This window comes from Acyrthosiphon pisum, chromosome X (genome assembly GCF_005508785.2).
Source record: "Acyrthosiphon pisum isolate AL4f chromosome X, pea_aphid_22Mar2018_4r6ur, whole genome shotgun sequence".
In the NCBI taxonomy this organism is placed as follows: Eukaryota; Metazoa; Arthropoda; class Insecta; order Hemiptera; family Aphididae; genus Acyrthosiphon; species Acyrthosiphon pisum.
The window spans coordinates 89357326-89376047 of record NC_042493.1 but is presented as its reverse complement, the minus strand read 5'-3'; the positions used below and the strand labels follow the sequence as shown (position 1 = coordinate 89376047).

Genomic DNA, 18722 nt, shown 5'->3' with positions numbered 1-18722 from the left:
ATCAACTATAGATCTGCATTCATCATTATCCATGCTATACCTAATATAGCTGCATAATACCTATTTAGTTCTATGGTTTGAATTTAATGGAGATACGATGACCTCTGCTGCAAACATTAAATAATTATATTTTATTACTTAACTTTTTGACGATTAAACAATTGCGTTATGCACGAAAATGTAAATCTGACTTAGTTGTTTTGTTACCTATATAATGTGGGAAATGTGCCTTCGTATATATGACACATGGAAAAGTTTCTAAAATAAAAATAAAACATAGTTTTACGCACGCAACCACAAACCTTTTTCACTCCTTTGGCTACATTGATTGCATTTTTGAAGCCTTCGACATGGTAGACGATTAGACTCACACAATTATTGTGAGTAATCAGATGTCTACCTATCTAAAACCTACTTATTTTATAATAATATAAAATAATTTATAATATGGCTTAGTGAAATATTTATAATATTTCAAACGCACAATAAGACATTGTTCACCATTTACTACCAAGTGATCAGTAATATACTTACTTGTATCCATCTATCTATCTATCTGTATAATATGTTCAAATTCATATAGAAAAAAATTTATATAAATAACACGTCACAATAATTAGCAAGTCAACATACACATCTACCACAGAAACAGACCCAAGGGGGCCAGGGGCCCAACCCCACCCAGACATATTATTTTTCCAATTTTTTTTATAATTCTATAGATCCTGATTCTACTATATTCCAATCACAGATATGTATGATAAATGATAATAATATGATATATTATACATATCTGATGAATGTGAATCCAATAATGTATAATATAAAAAATGTTTAGTTAAGAATGCAGTGTATAATATTATGGATATTATAATATTCGTGTTGTAAAAAAAATGTTGCCACAATTGCCTCCAATCAAAAACGTGAAAAAAACAATTGTATAATAATATATCCATTAATAAAATACAAATGTATACCTACGTGATTTTTTTTGTATTTCGAAGATAATAATATTTTATAGTTTCATAGGAACATACCTTTAGTACATTATCTTATTTACGCAACACCGTTGTGTTCACAAATAATAATAATTGTTTCCGGTACATTCATGTATAATAATATAATAACTCAACGTTAAACTGAAATCAATATTACATATTAAGTATTACGCACCTCGACAATATACGTGTTCGGGTAAAATGTTTTTTTTTTCATTTGATGCACTCCCTCAACTATTCTATTGTCTATAATAATCAATACCCTTTATTATTATTACTATTATTCGTACTTTAAATTTAGTTTAAAATCTTCCATCTGGCTTGCTCGTTTAAACTTTAGATCATTATATTATACACGTCAAGTACACAACACCTCGATAACGCGTTATCTTTATTGCTTGTTACTTATTCCATTGACTGTAATCATCATCGTAATAATATTGTGCTATAACGATGTTCACAAAAAAAAAAAGTTATAAAATACCCGGGAAAGTATATTAGGTATTTAACAAAACTCTTTACAAAACATTTAACTAAACTCCCGTTGAATATAAATTATAAATATTACCACACGGAAAGTTCGTTCGGTTTTAATAAGATTAAAATAGGTAGCGGTGAAACAATTAGGCAACTTTGAATAAAACAAATCTAGAATCGCTTTAAATAAAGTTACAAAGGGATTAAAACGTTGGTTATAAATTATAATATAATATACGTTCACAAAATATGATAATACATAACATACCTAGGTATATTGTCAAGGTGCTTTTAGTGACTTTGTACATATTTTATTATTATATTTTATAGTATTAGATATTATATTTTAAGATGGTATGATATACCTATTTAAGAATGTCCAATTATTAATTATTCGTTGAATTTCGAAACTAGATATTAGCTATAGGTAATATTATTATGAATGTCAGCTAGGCCAATTATAGAGAAAATGTATTATTGAATATGTAATGTAAAATTAATAATAAGTATTTAATATTTTAATAATTATAGTTTGAATTAATGCACATTCGCACAATGACTAGTCACAGTGATTAAACGTATGTTGCATTACTTGCACTGTCGGATTTTAAATTAAACGCACCTGCCACACGTAGGTAGGTACCAATAGGTTACATTATACTATTATATGGTAGGTATAGGTACGTTAAATTAAATTCATAATTCTTTAACTTAATATATTGTGCTTATCCCCATTATAGTATTATACAAGCTTAAAGTTTAATGCTCTAAGATAGCGTTGAACAAATATAACTTGGTATTACTTCAAATGTTTAAAACTGGATAAAAATATTTAATATTTTAATAATTATACTTTGAACTAATTCACATTCGCACAATGACTAGGTAGTTATTATAGTGATTAAACGTACTATGTTGCATTGTCGGATTTTAAATTATACGCATTTGCCGCAAGTAGGTAGGTACCAATAGGTACATTATACTATTATATAATATTATGTAGATAGGTAGGTACGTTACTTATTTAAATACATTATTCGTTAACTTACTATTATAGTATTATATGCTTACCCCCATTGCACAAATTTAAAATTGAATGTTCCAAGATAGTGTTGAATAAATATAACTTGGTATTGTTTCAAATGTTTAAAACTGAATAAAAATATTTAATATTTATTGCTTTTTTATTTTTAGATGGGTACGTATCTAACCTACTTGAATGTAGGTAACATATTTATTGAAAATGGTACGATTGTAACATCGCGTGACTTCAGATCTTTATAACTTTAGTTGAAATAATTCAATTGTGTTATACATTTATATAATAATATGACCTATTATTTTATGAGATTTACAAAATACTGCCACTGTACTTTTTTATTTTTAAATTATTGACATGCCATGACAAAATAAAATTTGTTGAAAAATTACAGTTAGAACGTTATACATAATAATATTATCAATCGTGTCCCCTCCACTCGAATACACAATATGTATTGTAAATAAATAAATAAAAATAAACTCCAAATATACCTAGCCACCTAAGTATCTACTTAATTTAATATTTTCAATGTTATTATTTATTAAGTTGTTAAAATAATTATGAACTGTGTTATTTGCCTTATTAAATAGTCTCATTTATGATTAGAGATATGTATTCTATATTAACTCCTATATCTTCTATTTTTTTTATGTAGGCAGGATTCTATTGAAATATAAGTAACAAATAAAAACTGTATGGAATTATCTAGAATATACTTTTAAACTTAGACTGAGTGAGACTTGTTGAGATCTTACTTAGGTACCTACTTACAGTTACCAACCGATAGTCAGTGGTAATTTTCGGGTTATGCAAAATTTGTGACAATTAGTAACTTATAATATTTTATGGGTACCTAGGTATGTGAAAAAGTATTGTACAAATAAATTATAAAATAAAGTGTGTGGCTTGGCGCGGCTCATTGGCTGCCACCAGTCGCAGAATGGGACTGAGAGTAAGTAACGCCTGCTGCTACTAGTTCTGGGATGGGTGACCACCCGGGTTCGTAGTAGTAAAAACCTTGCCACACAGACACGAGTTTATTTACCTACCATTACAACCGTTACAACACCTTACCAACCATGGTTCATAATCCCCTACAACAGCTAATGGCCATAGCCATCGGGCTGAAGTTCGATAAAAAAAAAAATAATAAAGTTTCATTTTTACATAAAATTTGACATTGTAAATACCCATACGAACTACCATAAGAATAAGCGTTTTTCAATTTTCATAACACACACATTTTATTACATAACACAAACACATTATAATAAATAAGAATAATTATGTATAATATGTTTTTCCCCTATATTTTAGGTATAGTCTTATTAAAACTTTTAAATAATCGATATAAATAAATATAATAAATAAAATCAGGACAATAATATTAGTTAGGTACATAATATTTGTTTAAAATTATCGGATACCGTGGCCTTAAAATCTTAACCATAAGTCCGTAACTGATAAATTATTATCACAGCCATTGAAAAACATCAAAGCTTAATACATCAAAAATTATTTATATTTTAAGATCAAAAAAAAATTTCACAAAATTAAATTTTCTATCAACAAAAACAATGTAAATAGGTACTATAACAAATTATAAGTCGTTACACACGCTTTATTATTTGGTAGATACCTACAACCGTCTACCGGTAACTAATTTCGTATTACACATATTACATAAGTATGGGTCGATATACTACACCCGACTCGGTAGTAACTATAATATATTAATATGGTATGTGCCAAGGCCAACAATAAAAAATAAATAAATATTATTTAAGTATTGAACATTTGAACTATAATGAAATGTATTTGGCAATAAGAGCCTACGAAAAAATGGCGAAATAAGCGAAAAAAGGCTAAACAGGAGAAATAACGACACAATATGTGTTTAAAAACTACGAAAACGTGGAGGATATAATAAAGACAAAATATGCAATAGCTGTAATTCTCAATCTCTATGCAAAATAATGGAATCATTATGGTATTGGGTAAAGGTATTTGAGTGATACAAACTCCAGTAAAACAAACAAAAAAAATGGACGAAAATAAATAGTTACTGAGCACCTAGGTATTAGATATTGTTTGTGTTCCAGCGTTGTACAATTAAACAACATTAAAGAAGCTACAACAGTCACCCTGATATTTGTTGACAATACAACGAGGTAATTTTTTTATTTAGCTTATTTTTTATTCAAAATTACGAAAATCTGTTAAATAATTGTTGTTTAGTGAACATAAGTGATAATTTGCTTTTATAGATATTATGTAAAAACGCCTGTAGATAGTACACCGAACTATTACTTACTTAATAATTATTACTTATTATAGGTACTTACCCTATACTTATTCTTGTTAAATTTTTTTACTATGATATAATAAACATATAAAGAAATAAAGAAATTATGGATTTTATTTACACATAAAACTATTAACTGTACCTAACTATATTTTTAACAACAAAAATATTCAATCATTTTAACCTTATAAAAATAAATGTACTAAATGATTCAATATTACGATTTATTTTACAATCAATTTCACTTAAAACAATAGTAACAAGACCGGATTACTTTTTTTCTGTAAATAAATATTAATATTAATTTTACTTATTTTATATTTAATAATATATAGTAATATTGTATTAAAATATTATTTCCTAATTAATCTCTGTGCTCGTTTAAGGTAAAATTAATTTTGTTCGTTGGCAATTTGACTCGTTGGTTGACTTTCATCGATGTTTTCGGAATAACCATTATTTTCATTGTTAGAATTTTGTTCATATGGTTCTATATATTCTGATTTTTGTGTTGGGTAACTATCGTTTTCATAATCATGTTGTTGTTGGTCATAATTTTCGACATTTGGGTCTGTATAGTAAGCTGCATTTGCGTCCTGATTGTTATCAACATAACCATCATATTGTTCTTTTGGGACAGTCTTGTCGTAATTTGTGTTGCCTTCTTGATAATAGTAACCGTCATTTGTGTGCTGATCACCTGTGTATGTTTCCTGTTGAGCATTTTCGTCATATTGGTCTTCAGGATGCCTTTCTGTGTTAACATTAGAATTATCCTCGTAATAATAATTGTCTTGCTCTCCATTGGCATAATTTCCTTGATGCTCTTGATAGTGTTGATCAACTTGATTTTCATTTTTACCTTCCTTTGGATGATTTTGGTAATAATAATCGTCATGGACCATATTTTGCTCAGCTACGTACTCTCCTTGGTGATCAGATTCGGTGGTGTATTGATTTTCTGGTTGTGTTTTGGGGTCACCATTTGAATAGTTTTGATAATAATAGTCATCGTGAGCCGGTGGTTGATCAACGTAATTTTCCTGATAGTTAGGGTCAACATACTGTTGATCTCCTTGTTGCTCTTTTATTTCATCTCTAGCATGATTTTGATAGTAATAATCGTCGTGCTCAACGTGCTCATCTGTATATTCTCCTTCTACAGCCGGTTTGGAATATTGATTTTCTGGTTGTTCTTGTTGGTCAACATTAGAATAGTTTTGATAGTAATAATCATCATCAGCTTGTTGTTTTTCGACATCTTTTACTTGAGAATCGGGATTCTCGTATTGGTTTTCTGTTAGATTTTCTTTTTTGTCATCCGCAGGGTTTTGATAATAATACCCATCGTGTACATTGTTTTTGTCATCAAATTCGTCTTGTTGAATGGGTTCAATGTTGTTGTTTATTACGACTTCTTTGTTACCGTCAACGAGCTCGTCTGTATAAAAGTGTTCGTCGTTAGCAACATGTTCCGGTTGTGTCTCATACTCATGAGTTGGGGGTTCCTTTGTGTCGTCGTCATCAGGGTGATCTTGATAATAGTTTGTATTATTCGTAAGGTCATTATTCGAAATATCATGCAATGGTTCTTGGTCTTTTGGAATTGTTTTGAAATCAGAACTTACTTGTGTTACGGTATTAGTAATATCTATTTCATTGGTTGAATCATTAACAGCATTATATGGTTGAATAGTTTCAGAACTGTTTTGTTTTTCCACACTATCATTTTTATTATTAAATTGTTGTTGATAATCAGTTTCATATTCGTTCACATTACTGTTGCCATTACTATGATCAACTATGGGTGAGCTAATTCTACTTTTAGACGATACATTTGTACCATTTTTGTTATTATATTCATTCTCTAATTTATTATCCATTCCATTCGAACTTGTTGTACTACCATGAGTATTTTCTTTTTTCAACTTCTGTTCGCCCTTGTAACTTTCTCTGCGTTTAGTGATATTTGATTTATCATTTATATTTATGGTATTTTCTATGTGATCTTGAAAACCAAAATTTGTTTTTTCTGTTGCTTCGATAAATTTTTTTTTGGTATTTTCATTGCTATCACGTCTGAGATCACGGTATGTATTTTCATTTGATATATCTTTAAGCATAACATTGTTTTTATCATCTTGTGTCTTCGGATAAATCTGAATATCATTATTATTATCATACTTTATTCTATCATTATTGTAAGAATGTACGTTTTTTTCTGACAAACTAGAATCATTTCCTTGAAAATTATTTTTCAAATTTATATATTTATCAGATTCAAAAGAATCTCCAATTGAAGCTAACTTTTCTTGTTTACTTAAAGATTGTTTTCTTGAGCTTACATTTGTATGACTTGGTGAAATCTTTTGTTTGCTTATAGAAACTGAGTAATCATCTTTTGTCGACAACGATGTTCGACGCTTATCATCGAGTTTCGCATTTGATTCTTTTCTTCCCAAAACTAATTTATGGTCTTTCGTGTTATAATTTTCATTAGTATCTTCTTCAATTGAATTTGTATGATTAGGTAGATCAATATGTTCATTACCGAGATCAAAACTAATTCGCTTGGAAAAATTCGAAGGTGTTTCAGTTTTTTTTTTATATATTGTAGATTCAGAATAATGATTATTGTCTTTGTGCGGTTGAATATATTCGTCATCTGCAGATCTTCTTTCTGGTGACGTCGTAAGTATTGAGTTTTTTTTATACGCACTTTCTTTGGTTACTTCGTTTTTTCTATTGCGTGCCCGGTAATCTAGTCCTAATGGTGAACGTGTTCTGAATGTTTCATCTCGCTGGTGTTTAATGTTTAATGGTTTGAAATCGGTATAATAGGTGGATTTTTCATAACTTGGAATCGTATACTTTTCAATACGTTCTTTGTGTGGGTTCCATACATAATCTCGGATTTTTTTTTCTAGTAAACTGCTGGAATTTTCTATTTGAGTTCTATCACACAAAATATCTCGATGATATACGGGTGAACATGGTCTTGTTATACTAGAAAACGATCGCTGCCCCAAATGAGGTTCATAATAATAATCACTATCATCATGACCGTGATAAATATTATTGTCATTTGTTGGATAATATCTTGAACGATGTTCAGGTGTATATGGCTGAATATTTGATTTACCAATGCGATAATCATTTGTACTTCGGTAACCGTAATCGATCATTGAATAAGATGGCTCTCGTTCGATAACTCTCACTGGCTTTGGATACCGTGTTGGCCAATAAGGAACTTCTTCTTTTGGGTATTGCTTAATAGGTTTTCGTCTGTAAAATCTCTCAGTAGTTTGTCGAGGATATTGAGCTATAGGTTTTGATGTAGGGAAATAATATACTTGGTATTCTTGAGTATCCGGTGTTCGAAAGTTCACGGTTTTTCCATATTTTTTAGAATTGATTGGCATATAATATGTGTTATTCTGATCATCATATACCGTTGAAAAGTCATGAACTCGTGGTTTATAGTTAGTATTGTAGCTGCTATAACCATTTGATAAATACATATCGTTTGTACTTAAGTTTGATTTTTTTTTATGTTGTCTAAAAACCAAATCATCATCAAACACTAAATACTTGTATTTGTTATTAAAATCTATATTCTTATGATATTTATCAGTATTGAATGCGTTTGATAATGATTTAGGTTTATCCATTACACCTAGATATTTTAGTCTATTATGAATAGCTGATCCATCCAAAAGCGAATTTTGTTCTTTTATCGTTTCGTCAAGTGTTAGTTTTATTAGTCTGACATAATTGTCGCATCGCTCCTAAAATAATAAAAAAAATCAAATTATTCATTATAATAGTATTCAATTATTAACTAGGTATTACATATTTACTATAACCAGTATAACCTTAAAGTTAAAACAATAATATTATAATAAGATATAATACGTAATAGATAGGTATATAGATATTATCATATTTCAAATTATAATACTTATAAATTAAAACCGATATTTTTTATAACGACTAACAGCTTAGGAATAAATAACCCAATCAGTTTTGTGAGTGTGGTCGTTCACGTAATTGTATAATGAGTAATTTGATTTAATAAACTAGGTACTTATTTGATTTTCACTTAATCTGAATTAAATTAATATTTTATTCAATCTAACTTATATCACTACAATGTATTAAATTAAATAGTTACAAAATAAAATTTTAAAAAGTAAATAATATATATTTTAAATATTATAAGTTTATCATTGAGGAAATTTTCAAGTACTTGGATGCAACTGTGACAGATATTATTGAATTAGCAATGTTGAGAAAAAACAACTAAATTGATTATAAATATGAGTATTATATGAATATATTATGCAAATATAATTATTTTCATTGAAAATGTTACGTCAAAATAATATACCTACTCGCATATATAATAATATAGTAAAATGTATTACCCTTAAACATCGCATTCTATCGATTTTCTCGGCCATCATACTGAAATTTCTCTGAACTCCATCCATTTAGAAACGTGAAATATTTATGAACTTTCTTCTGTATAAACTGTACCAGTACTAAAACATTTTAATTACAACATGTTTATTTAAATTATTAATGTCATAAATGTTTTAGTCAAAAGTCAAACAAGCTATAAAAGTAAATTAACTTCAATATAAAATACGTATATATATATATATATAGGTACCTAACATATTTATAATTATAGAAAAATATCGATACTTCATATACCTACGTAAAGAGACCAAACATAATATTAAAGCTATCAATGTTCAAAACTAAGAAAAAAAACAATTTAATTTCGTTAACTATGAAGGTACGTCTAGATATTACCTAATATCAATTAATTACCTAATGAATTATTATGAATATAAAATATCATGATAACTTTACTACCTATAGAGCAGTGGTTTTCAACCGGTGTGCCGCGAGCACCCTTGGAGTGTGCCGCGATAAATCTATTAATACCTAGTTTTATAATTTTCATCATATGCTTCACGTATTATAATTATATATTTATATGTATTGGTGTGCCGCGAAAATGTTGTAAGAGATGAAGTGTGCCACAATGTGAAAAAGGTTGAAAACCACTGCTATAGAGTATTAAAGTAAATTGATTAAAGATATTACTCATTTATTACTATTATAGCATATATTTTACACTATATAAAATATTATTATTTTTTACAAATAGAAAGGGCAGTGTAGTTTTATTGAGTAAACCGCTATTGTAATTGGTACATTAGAATTAATAGACCTAGAGAGGAGTGCACATGCATTTTAATTATTAACTTCACAAAATTGTTTAAACTAATCGAAATAATTTCTCTTAGAATACGGTTGTATAATTATTGCAACAACATACGTCATATTTTATTGTATATTATGTTTCATAGATTACCTACATTTTTGGAGGATTATTCATTACAAATTAAAATGGTAATATTTATTAAATCAATATTCTGTCATAGTTAATTGTTATACGTAAACTATGAACAATAAACAATATAACCTACCAAACTATACCTTAAACTGAGTTAGAACTTTGATTTGTGACTATTTTTAAATTGTGAATATTGTTGTAACTCGTAACTAATGAACAGTAGTAATACTCATATAATGTTAATATTAATTTATTTCATTATTAGTTTACTTGCGGTATATGTATATACCTGCATACAACTATTATAATTTTAATAATTATAAGGTTCGTATTATATTGATCGTTATTAAAATAATTTCTAAAGAAATAAAAGTTGTGTTTTTTTTATCATAGTGCAGGGAATGTATAATCTTTTTTTGGTTATTCGTTATTTTTTTCTAGTTACAGGGCAACATTGTTGTAATGCCTAAAGGCGGAAAAATGGTCATAGATTATTTATCATTGCAATGTTTCAACTTTTAAAATTAAGGAGATTTTAAAGCCCAAAATCTTAGGGAAATAAAATTACATTTGTGATTTGTAAAATGGATTAAAGTAATAATTAGGTAAGTACGTTTTACAATAATATGAGGTATATTATATGTGAATATCATAAGTACCTATAAAGATTTTTGTTTGTAAATGGGATATATCTACAGAGTATTCGGATTGATATTTTTGCATTTTTTATTTGCAAATGTTTGAACTTCAATTTTCAAACTGACAAAATAATTCGTAAAAACCACAAATATTTTCAAATGATTTTATAGTTAAGATTTAAGAATTCGTAAAGTTGAAAACGTAAAACAAGGTTACAAAAACTAAAGTAAAAATTATGAGGAAATTGAATTATTCAAACGTAAAATATTTGATTTAACTATTTAAGTTATTTTGTTGTAAGTATACCTACCTAATCTTAAAGAAACTTAAAATATTCCACAATTGTTACTTATTGTCATTTTATAAATATAATTAAATTTGTAAAATATTTAAGCTAATTTTAATTAACTCAATAAAGTAAAATAAACATTTATTTTATTACCACCAGGTCACTAAAGCAAATTTAAGTGGTTTTCAATAAATAACTATTTTGTTAAAAAATATTAAAATGTATACCTACCTACTATATGAACCTATTTACACTATTCTTCGTTCCATCCGGAATTCCACCTATATCGTGATAGGCACGCTAGTAGTAAAATAACTTTCCTATAATACATTAGTATCTACATCATATAAATATATTTACCTATTATATGTATTATACAATATCCTGAAAAATAGAGGCTGACGCCGTCTTTAGTACCTATAGAGACTCTATACACAGAATTGTATTTCATAATATTATAAAATGATTAAACATTGAATTATAATTTATTACGGCCATTAGTAATTTATTATAGTACCTGTAGGTACTATAAATACTGTTACTATATTTGAGTACTTTAACAATGAACAATAGTCCCATAAAAAAAATACTCAAAAAATGTGAGATTACGAGAATATAACCAAGATCATTGATTAACAATTTATTCCGGTAAATAGGTATGTAAGTGTAAAATAAAAATTAATAGTCTAGGAAATATGAAGCCAAAGTTATACATTCATTAATAATAAAAATAATAGAACCGGAAAAGTCGACATCGCTCTGCTGTATAGTAGATTTCGACTTTTATTCCTCATTTCTGAGTAGTCTACACTGTAATCGATGTGTTAAATCTGAACTAAATTATAATAACATTCCATACTTACAAAAAACGATTCAAAACGAAGACGGTGTGTCTGCTTATCACACTACAGATATTTTATTATATTAGATTCTGAGCGGGGCGAGGAAGCTATTGGTTTTACAATGGTGTTTTTTTTATTTTTTTTTTTTTATCCTGTATACAAAATTTCTACCAGAAGGAGTGCTTCGATTTCAACATAATATAGTAGGTACCTTATCTTTTAGCAAATTGGATCAAGATGGTTCTTTAAACAGGTCTCCGCTCAGAATCGTCTTTCTTATACAATGATATTTTATCATTGAATTCAAGTATAATACAATCCATTATACAATGACCCTGTACTTGTAACCTACTGTACAGCAGAGCGACATCCACTTACCTAATTTTTTTTTTTACATTACTATTAATATATTTTTTTATGTTAGTATAATAAAATGGTAGATTGAACTCATTTTTACCAAAAAAAATCACGTAGGTACCTACTTATGTAATATACCTAGTAATTATTATACCTATAACAATATTCTAAATAATATTACATTATAGCTAACTATTATTAACGTTTTAGTGTTGAATATAATATAAATTGTTTACAATGGAATAAGTCAATATCGACGTATGGTAGAATGGTGGGAATAAATAGCTTAAAACAACCTAGGTAAACTAAATGTGTAATTGTGTAGGTATAATAGTAAATAATAATTAATAAATATTAATAACCGTATGGCAGATCAAGTCTTTATGAATAGTATTTTATGATTGACAGCAAAAATAACAAAAATAATTCATAAAAAAAATAAATAATAAATAATTCATAAAATATATTATTATATTTCAATTAAAATTTAAATATCCAATTTCGTTAAAATTTGAACTTGAAATATCTATAGGTAAAAAAATTGTGCATTTATATTTTTGAGATTTTTAGGCTTCTGTACGAAAAACTTAGATATAAGGTAGGGAATTACCTAAGTTTTGGTAAAACCCGACTCTTGTATAAAATGTTCGAGCCTTATAGCAATAAAATCAAACACTTTATAAGTTTCTAAAAATTTTTGTTTTAACAAATTTTGAACTACAAGTGCTAATAAAATAAAATTGTGCATGTTTTCTTTTCTGGTATCTTGTATTCAATTTCAAATTGTTCAGTAGAAAATTAATTTCTAGAATAATAAAAATGAATATCAAAATGTATGTATTTTAGTAAAATTTAATAATTAGGTACGTAAAAAATTGTGTCACACGTATTATTATTTATTAAGGAAAAATGTGGAGTGCAATTTAAAATAAACGTGAGCGTCTTACCTAATGGCTAATACATTTTTGAAATTCCATGCATACAAAAATTGAGTTGACCAGTCGCAAATTACCAGTTACCAAACAAAAACAAAAACATGGTTGGACACGCACCTCATTTGTACATTTAAAATAATAATATAGCCATATTGTTTTAAAACCTAAGATTTTTACATTAGAAGAAATTACCTATGAACTATTACAAAATTATCAAAAAGTTCACTAAAAATTATTTTAAAAACCATATTTTATGATATAAACGTACCTATTAATTTTGTTTCATTCGTTGAATTTATTATTTAATATAACTATAATATAATATTTGTATTTTGCTATTACAGGTTAGACTGTTACAGTTATAGTCTTATAGTCTTAAATAAAAGACGGGTACTTCAAATGTTCATTTTATCAAAAATTACGAGGTAAACCAGTAGAAATTAGAAAATAATATAGGTATTATTGAGCTTTAAAATATTTTAAATACTCGTTGATTTACAGGTAGGTAGTTGAATTTATATAAGACTATAATAGGAGATATAAAGCTAGACAATAGAAAAAAAATTGCCCAAGAAATTCGAACTCGTACATTATATCCTGAACAGAGTACACATCGTACGTACATAATATTATTATATATTTATATTTTTATATACATATTGCATAGTACATACGCGTCACACGTAATTCGAAAATAACTTTCGGAATGGATGGGAAGCTAAAATATATATATATTTGTAATGCCACGATATTCTTTTGAAACATTTTGGTAGGATTATAATTGTATTTAGGGGGAAATCAACTACCCCAAGACCTCCTTAGTTACGCCGGTGAATTATTAACTATACTTATTAATATATATAAGGACAAGGATAAAATAACAAAGTTTTATAAGAAGGTATGAAATAGCTGTTGTTTTGTCGATACAAAAGTATTATGTCATATAAATGTACAATATGATATCGTATCGATATAATACGAAGCAAAATAAAAATCAGACGCGTTGTATATATAGTTATAAATTATAATGACATAACTTATTTTAATTCATAAAAATTAATGAAATGCATATACGGTTCAACCACGGTAACAATAGACGAACGCATAGTTTCAAGTTTCAGCCAAATAGGATGTAATATAATATAGGTATATTACTCAGTAGTCTATATTATGTCTACTCTGGTGATAATATGTAGATTGTAGAGTGTTGCAGGCATTCGGGCCTCAGCGATCAATATCGTAACGATTCGTAATGTGTCTCAAAGGCCCGCTGCCGACGTATATAGGTTGGCAACAGCGTACTCATACTCAGTACGTTGAAATAAAGGATAGGTACTTTATTCCTCTAAATACCTATATTTTTAGTTGGCCGTTTTCATCAACCAGTTTTTTCCAAAATAACGGATCCCTGATGAAATTCGTGATGAAAACAATATTACAAAATATGTTGTACATGCAAAGTATGGCGATACTAAGCAAAAATATATTTACTAGAAAAGAATGAGACATGTACCGGGTTACCGACCACTGTCTCTATAACGGTTGTGGTCATCGGCGACCTGTGGACAAACTTTATCTGACCCGCACAGACAAGATAATATTCATTTTTACGCAGGTTATTATTTTTGATGGTCGATCAAATTAATTTATCATTCTTACTTGTTTTATTTTTTTATTTTATACTTTCTTTGGACAAACATTTGTACATTCAATTGTTATGGCCCCCCCATCCAAAAATATTAATTGGTCCGGTCATTATCCCGTATTGGTATATTCGGGGTGCATAATATAAGTGCACATTGTTCAAAATACTATATTGACTATTGTGCACACAATTATATACCTATTACAGTACTGCCACTACTACCTGAGGTCAACTACTGATGTCTGATTGGCGCTACAACTGCAATATCATTGTTATTGGACGTACTGACGCTGCTGCTGCTGCTACTGTTGAGTGCTGGTCGTGGCTCCGAGTTGTAGATAGTATAATATGTGTCTCGTTATGGTCCAGAAGATGAGAGGAATAGGAACACTGGCCGGAAATTGAGTTGTCTTTTGTTATCTTTATGATGATAACGTAGGTATATCGTGTTTATGTTGTATTGTAAATTCAGGTGTAGTGTGTTGCGGCCACGTTATATTATTATCATTGTGAAACTGAAATCAAACCGAAACCGTCGTTTGCGTAGGTAAACCGACGGATGACGCGCCTGCCGCCATCGACGGCCTCCATCAAAACGTCAATATAATATTGTAATACGACGACAATCGTTATAATATTAATATGAATAATATAATATTTGATTTGGACGGATCGCAGAGATGGCACGTCATGCGATATTTTCGTATATTATATTATACACCGAACACCGCGATTTTCGTACGTAAATCGGACCCTGCAGTGTCGATAATATAGTAAAAATGTTTATATTTCTCGTGTACCCACATACACGCGATGCACCGGGACACGTGTACGCGCGGAAAACTACTGTCGAACTGCTAAGTACTATACTGCCGCGATCGCGATCGTGTGCTCGGATTTTTAACGGCGGCAGTGGCCGTACACCGTGTCAACCGGTACGGTTTCGGCGCGTCATAAATATAATATAATATTGTTACGAGCTCGAAGACGACCTGTCGACTTCAGCAGCAGCAGTTGACGACGACGAAATTATCGCATTACTATTATGCTACGCCGTACGCACATGATATTTTATAGTGAATAAATACGTAAACGCCACGGCGGGTAGGTGTGTTGTACAGGTACGGCCGCTACGTATAAAATGACGCCCGCCCCTCTGCCGCGGTTGTCGAAAGTTCACCTTGGCACGAGTTTCAGGCTCCCGAAACAATAACAACGGGGGGAAAAAAAAACGTCAAAATAATGCTACACATAATAACGCATAATTTACCTAACTATCTAATAGGTACCGACTCTTCGTCGCGATGCCACGATAATATTACGTAGGTATATATACCCTATATACAGGTATGGGTACTGGGTAAGTGTGTGGTGCATACCATGGTGTGTGTGTGTGTGTGTGTGTGTGTGTGTGTGTGTGTGTTGGTTTGATCTAGTTTCTTTTTTTTCCTTTCCTCGCGAAAACTATCGTTGCGACCGGGGGGGAGGTATGTATACGACTCATGGACACGCGACCCGGTCGTCGTCGGGCGAGCTGGTCGTCGTTGCGCGCACGTAAACGTGAAAAACTTTTTGTGCATCGTCATTTTATCATCGTTGTCATTATTATTGTGCGGTGTGTATAGGTTTGCGTAAGTATTGTACAATGTGGGTTATAGACACCCACCCCCCGGGGTTTTCGCGGGTTTTTATTACGTGCATATCGTGTTATTATTATATATCCTCTTTGTACATAATATTATCATTGGCGTGTTTTCGAAATAGTCTGCCATACCCATACGACGCGTTTTTTTTTTTGTTTCGTATTCAAACGCGTATTATGTTTATATATTATATTTTATTTTTCGCAAAGCCCCGTGACTGTCACCGAACGCCGTAAACGGTGGATGGCGTGGCAAAGAGGGTATTTTCACGAGGCCTTATTGTATTATATCGTAGCCCAATAATAACATGCGACTTATTGTGTCCCCGGGCGTTACCAGAGTGCAGGTCAAGTCCTGCGCTGTTGCTGTAGCCCGTTGGGTATGGGTATAGTGAAAATTATTGCAATCAAATATTATCACATCACACTTAGGATGACACATCACACGATGGTCTTTGACTCAAACTTCCAAGCTCAAAACAATGTAAATCTAAAAACACGCGTATGCAGCCGCTGCCTGCGAAACGGGCCTTATATTGTGACGTATAATCGAGGACTGCGGTATTCAGTATAGCAAGGAATCAGGATTGGTATTATATAACCAGTGTTTAGACTTAACTAGAGAAATCCTTATAAAAAATGAATCTCTATATATATGTGGTACTGAAGGAAATGGAGAAAATGAAATGGATAGAAATTAAGACAAAAAGGGCGGGCAAGTGGAGACTACTGTATAGGTACTGTAGTGCGTTGTACAGTAGGTATCTAACGGGTCACATGGATGCGTTAAATTTTAATTCAATGATATATCATTGCACCTATAGAGTATAGGCTTTAGGTACCTATGAAAAACAATTCTTATGGTACAGCTGTCCTCGGCCCTCTATAGAATGTATACTTCACAGTGTTTGGAAGGAACGAGTTCCAAAAGGAACTGATTCCTGGAACGCAGATATGTAAATAATTGAAATTAAGATATATTTTGTTTAATATGTATAATGTATATTTCCAATTAGTGATCATCGTTATCGAGTATCGACATTAATTATTACTCATTAGTCATAAGTCACTTTATTAATATTTCTCAATAAGTTATAATTTATACATATAGAAATGAGTACCTATTTAAAATATAATTATTATTATAACAATAAACGATAAGACAGTCGATCATACGTCAGCCAATAACAATTCAATAATTTTGAAGAAAATCTCAAACTAGAATTATTAAATAATATGTAGGTACTTACTTGTAGGTATAAAGTATAATTAAAAATCAAAGAAGTATGCATATGAAAAAAAAACATAAATGATTAAATAGGCATTTTTATTTTATTTGAAACTAAAAAAAGAACTCGTTTATTTTCCAAAGGAACAAATTCTTCTTTTTTTTTTTTAAGGGACAATGAACGAGATATTACTTTTTATAAGGAACTTGCCAAACACTGATACTTCGTGATATGTTTTTTGATATTGCTATAATTCTATTAAAGTAACTTATTTTAAAATTATAGATAATAAAATAAACGGCCGCAAAAATCAGAATCGGTTTTGCGTACAAATAGGTACCACACTCGCTGCATCACTGTAAAATCAATACGTTGAGTATACATCGCTTCGCTCAGAATCTAAAAATAAGTGTTAGATACTTAGATTTAGTGGTCGCTAGACAATTGGATGCATTTCGACGCATGTAAGTTTGACACGTAAAATAAAAATTGTATTAAAATATTTTGTATAGGTACACATGTATGAAGTAATATGCCACCAAAAATTATTAAATCGAAAAATACAAAAATGTTATATTATTATTATTTTATTTATACAATTTTAAATTGTGAGCAATGCCAGTCAATATTTCATCGATTCAAAAGTGTTGTACATTACCAACTATAATACGTAGTATTCTTTTTGACAATCTTTATATTTCTTTTTTTTGTTTCACATATTGACATATCCCGGATATGTATAACATTATAACGACCATGGCTGATGAGGGATTAAACAATTTTTTAATATACCACAACAGTGATAAAGAGTTGACCAACCCTTAAGAGGATGTCAACGCACTATTCGTTTTCTCTCTCTGGCCCACGCGCAACATAGACAAAACGCATTTACGAAAAAATCATTTTTTCTATGCGTTTAAGTAATCTTAGAGTAAAGTAACCTATTACAAA

At 29.5% G+C, this 18722-nt stretch overlaps 1 protein-coding gene across 1 annotated transcript; it reads right to left on the bottom strand.

Moving 5' to 3' along the window:
• Positions 1-4979: 4979 nt before the first annotated feature.
• Positions 4980-15903, bottom strand: LOC107884560 (putative uncharacterized protein DDB_G0282133). The gene is made up of 3 exons (XM_016806957.2): positions 15123-15903; positions 9250-9366; positions 4980-8610 (listed from the first exon to the last, which is right to left on the bottom strand). Exons 2-3 carry the CDS (start codon positions 9313-9315, stop codon positions 5215-5217), a joined length of 3462 nt encoding a protein of 1153 aa, XP_016662446.1. The 5' UTR covers positions 9316-9366; positions 15123-15903; the 3' UTR covers positions 4980-5214.
• Positions 15904-18722: the final 2819 nt, after the last annotated feature.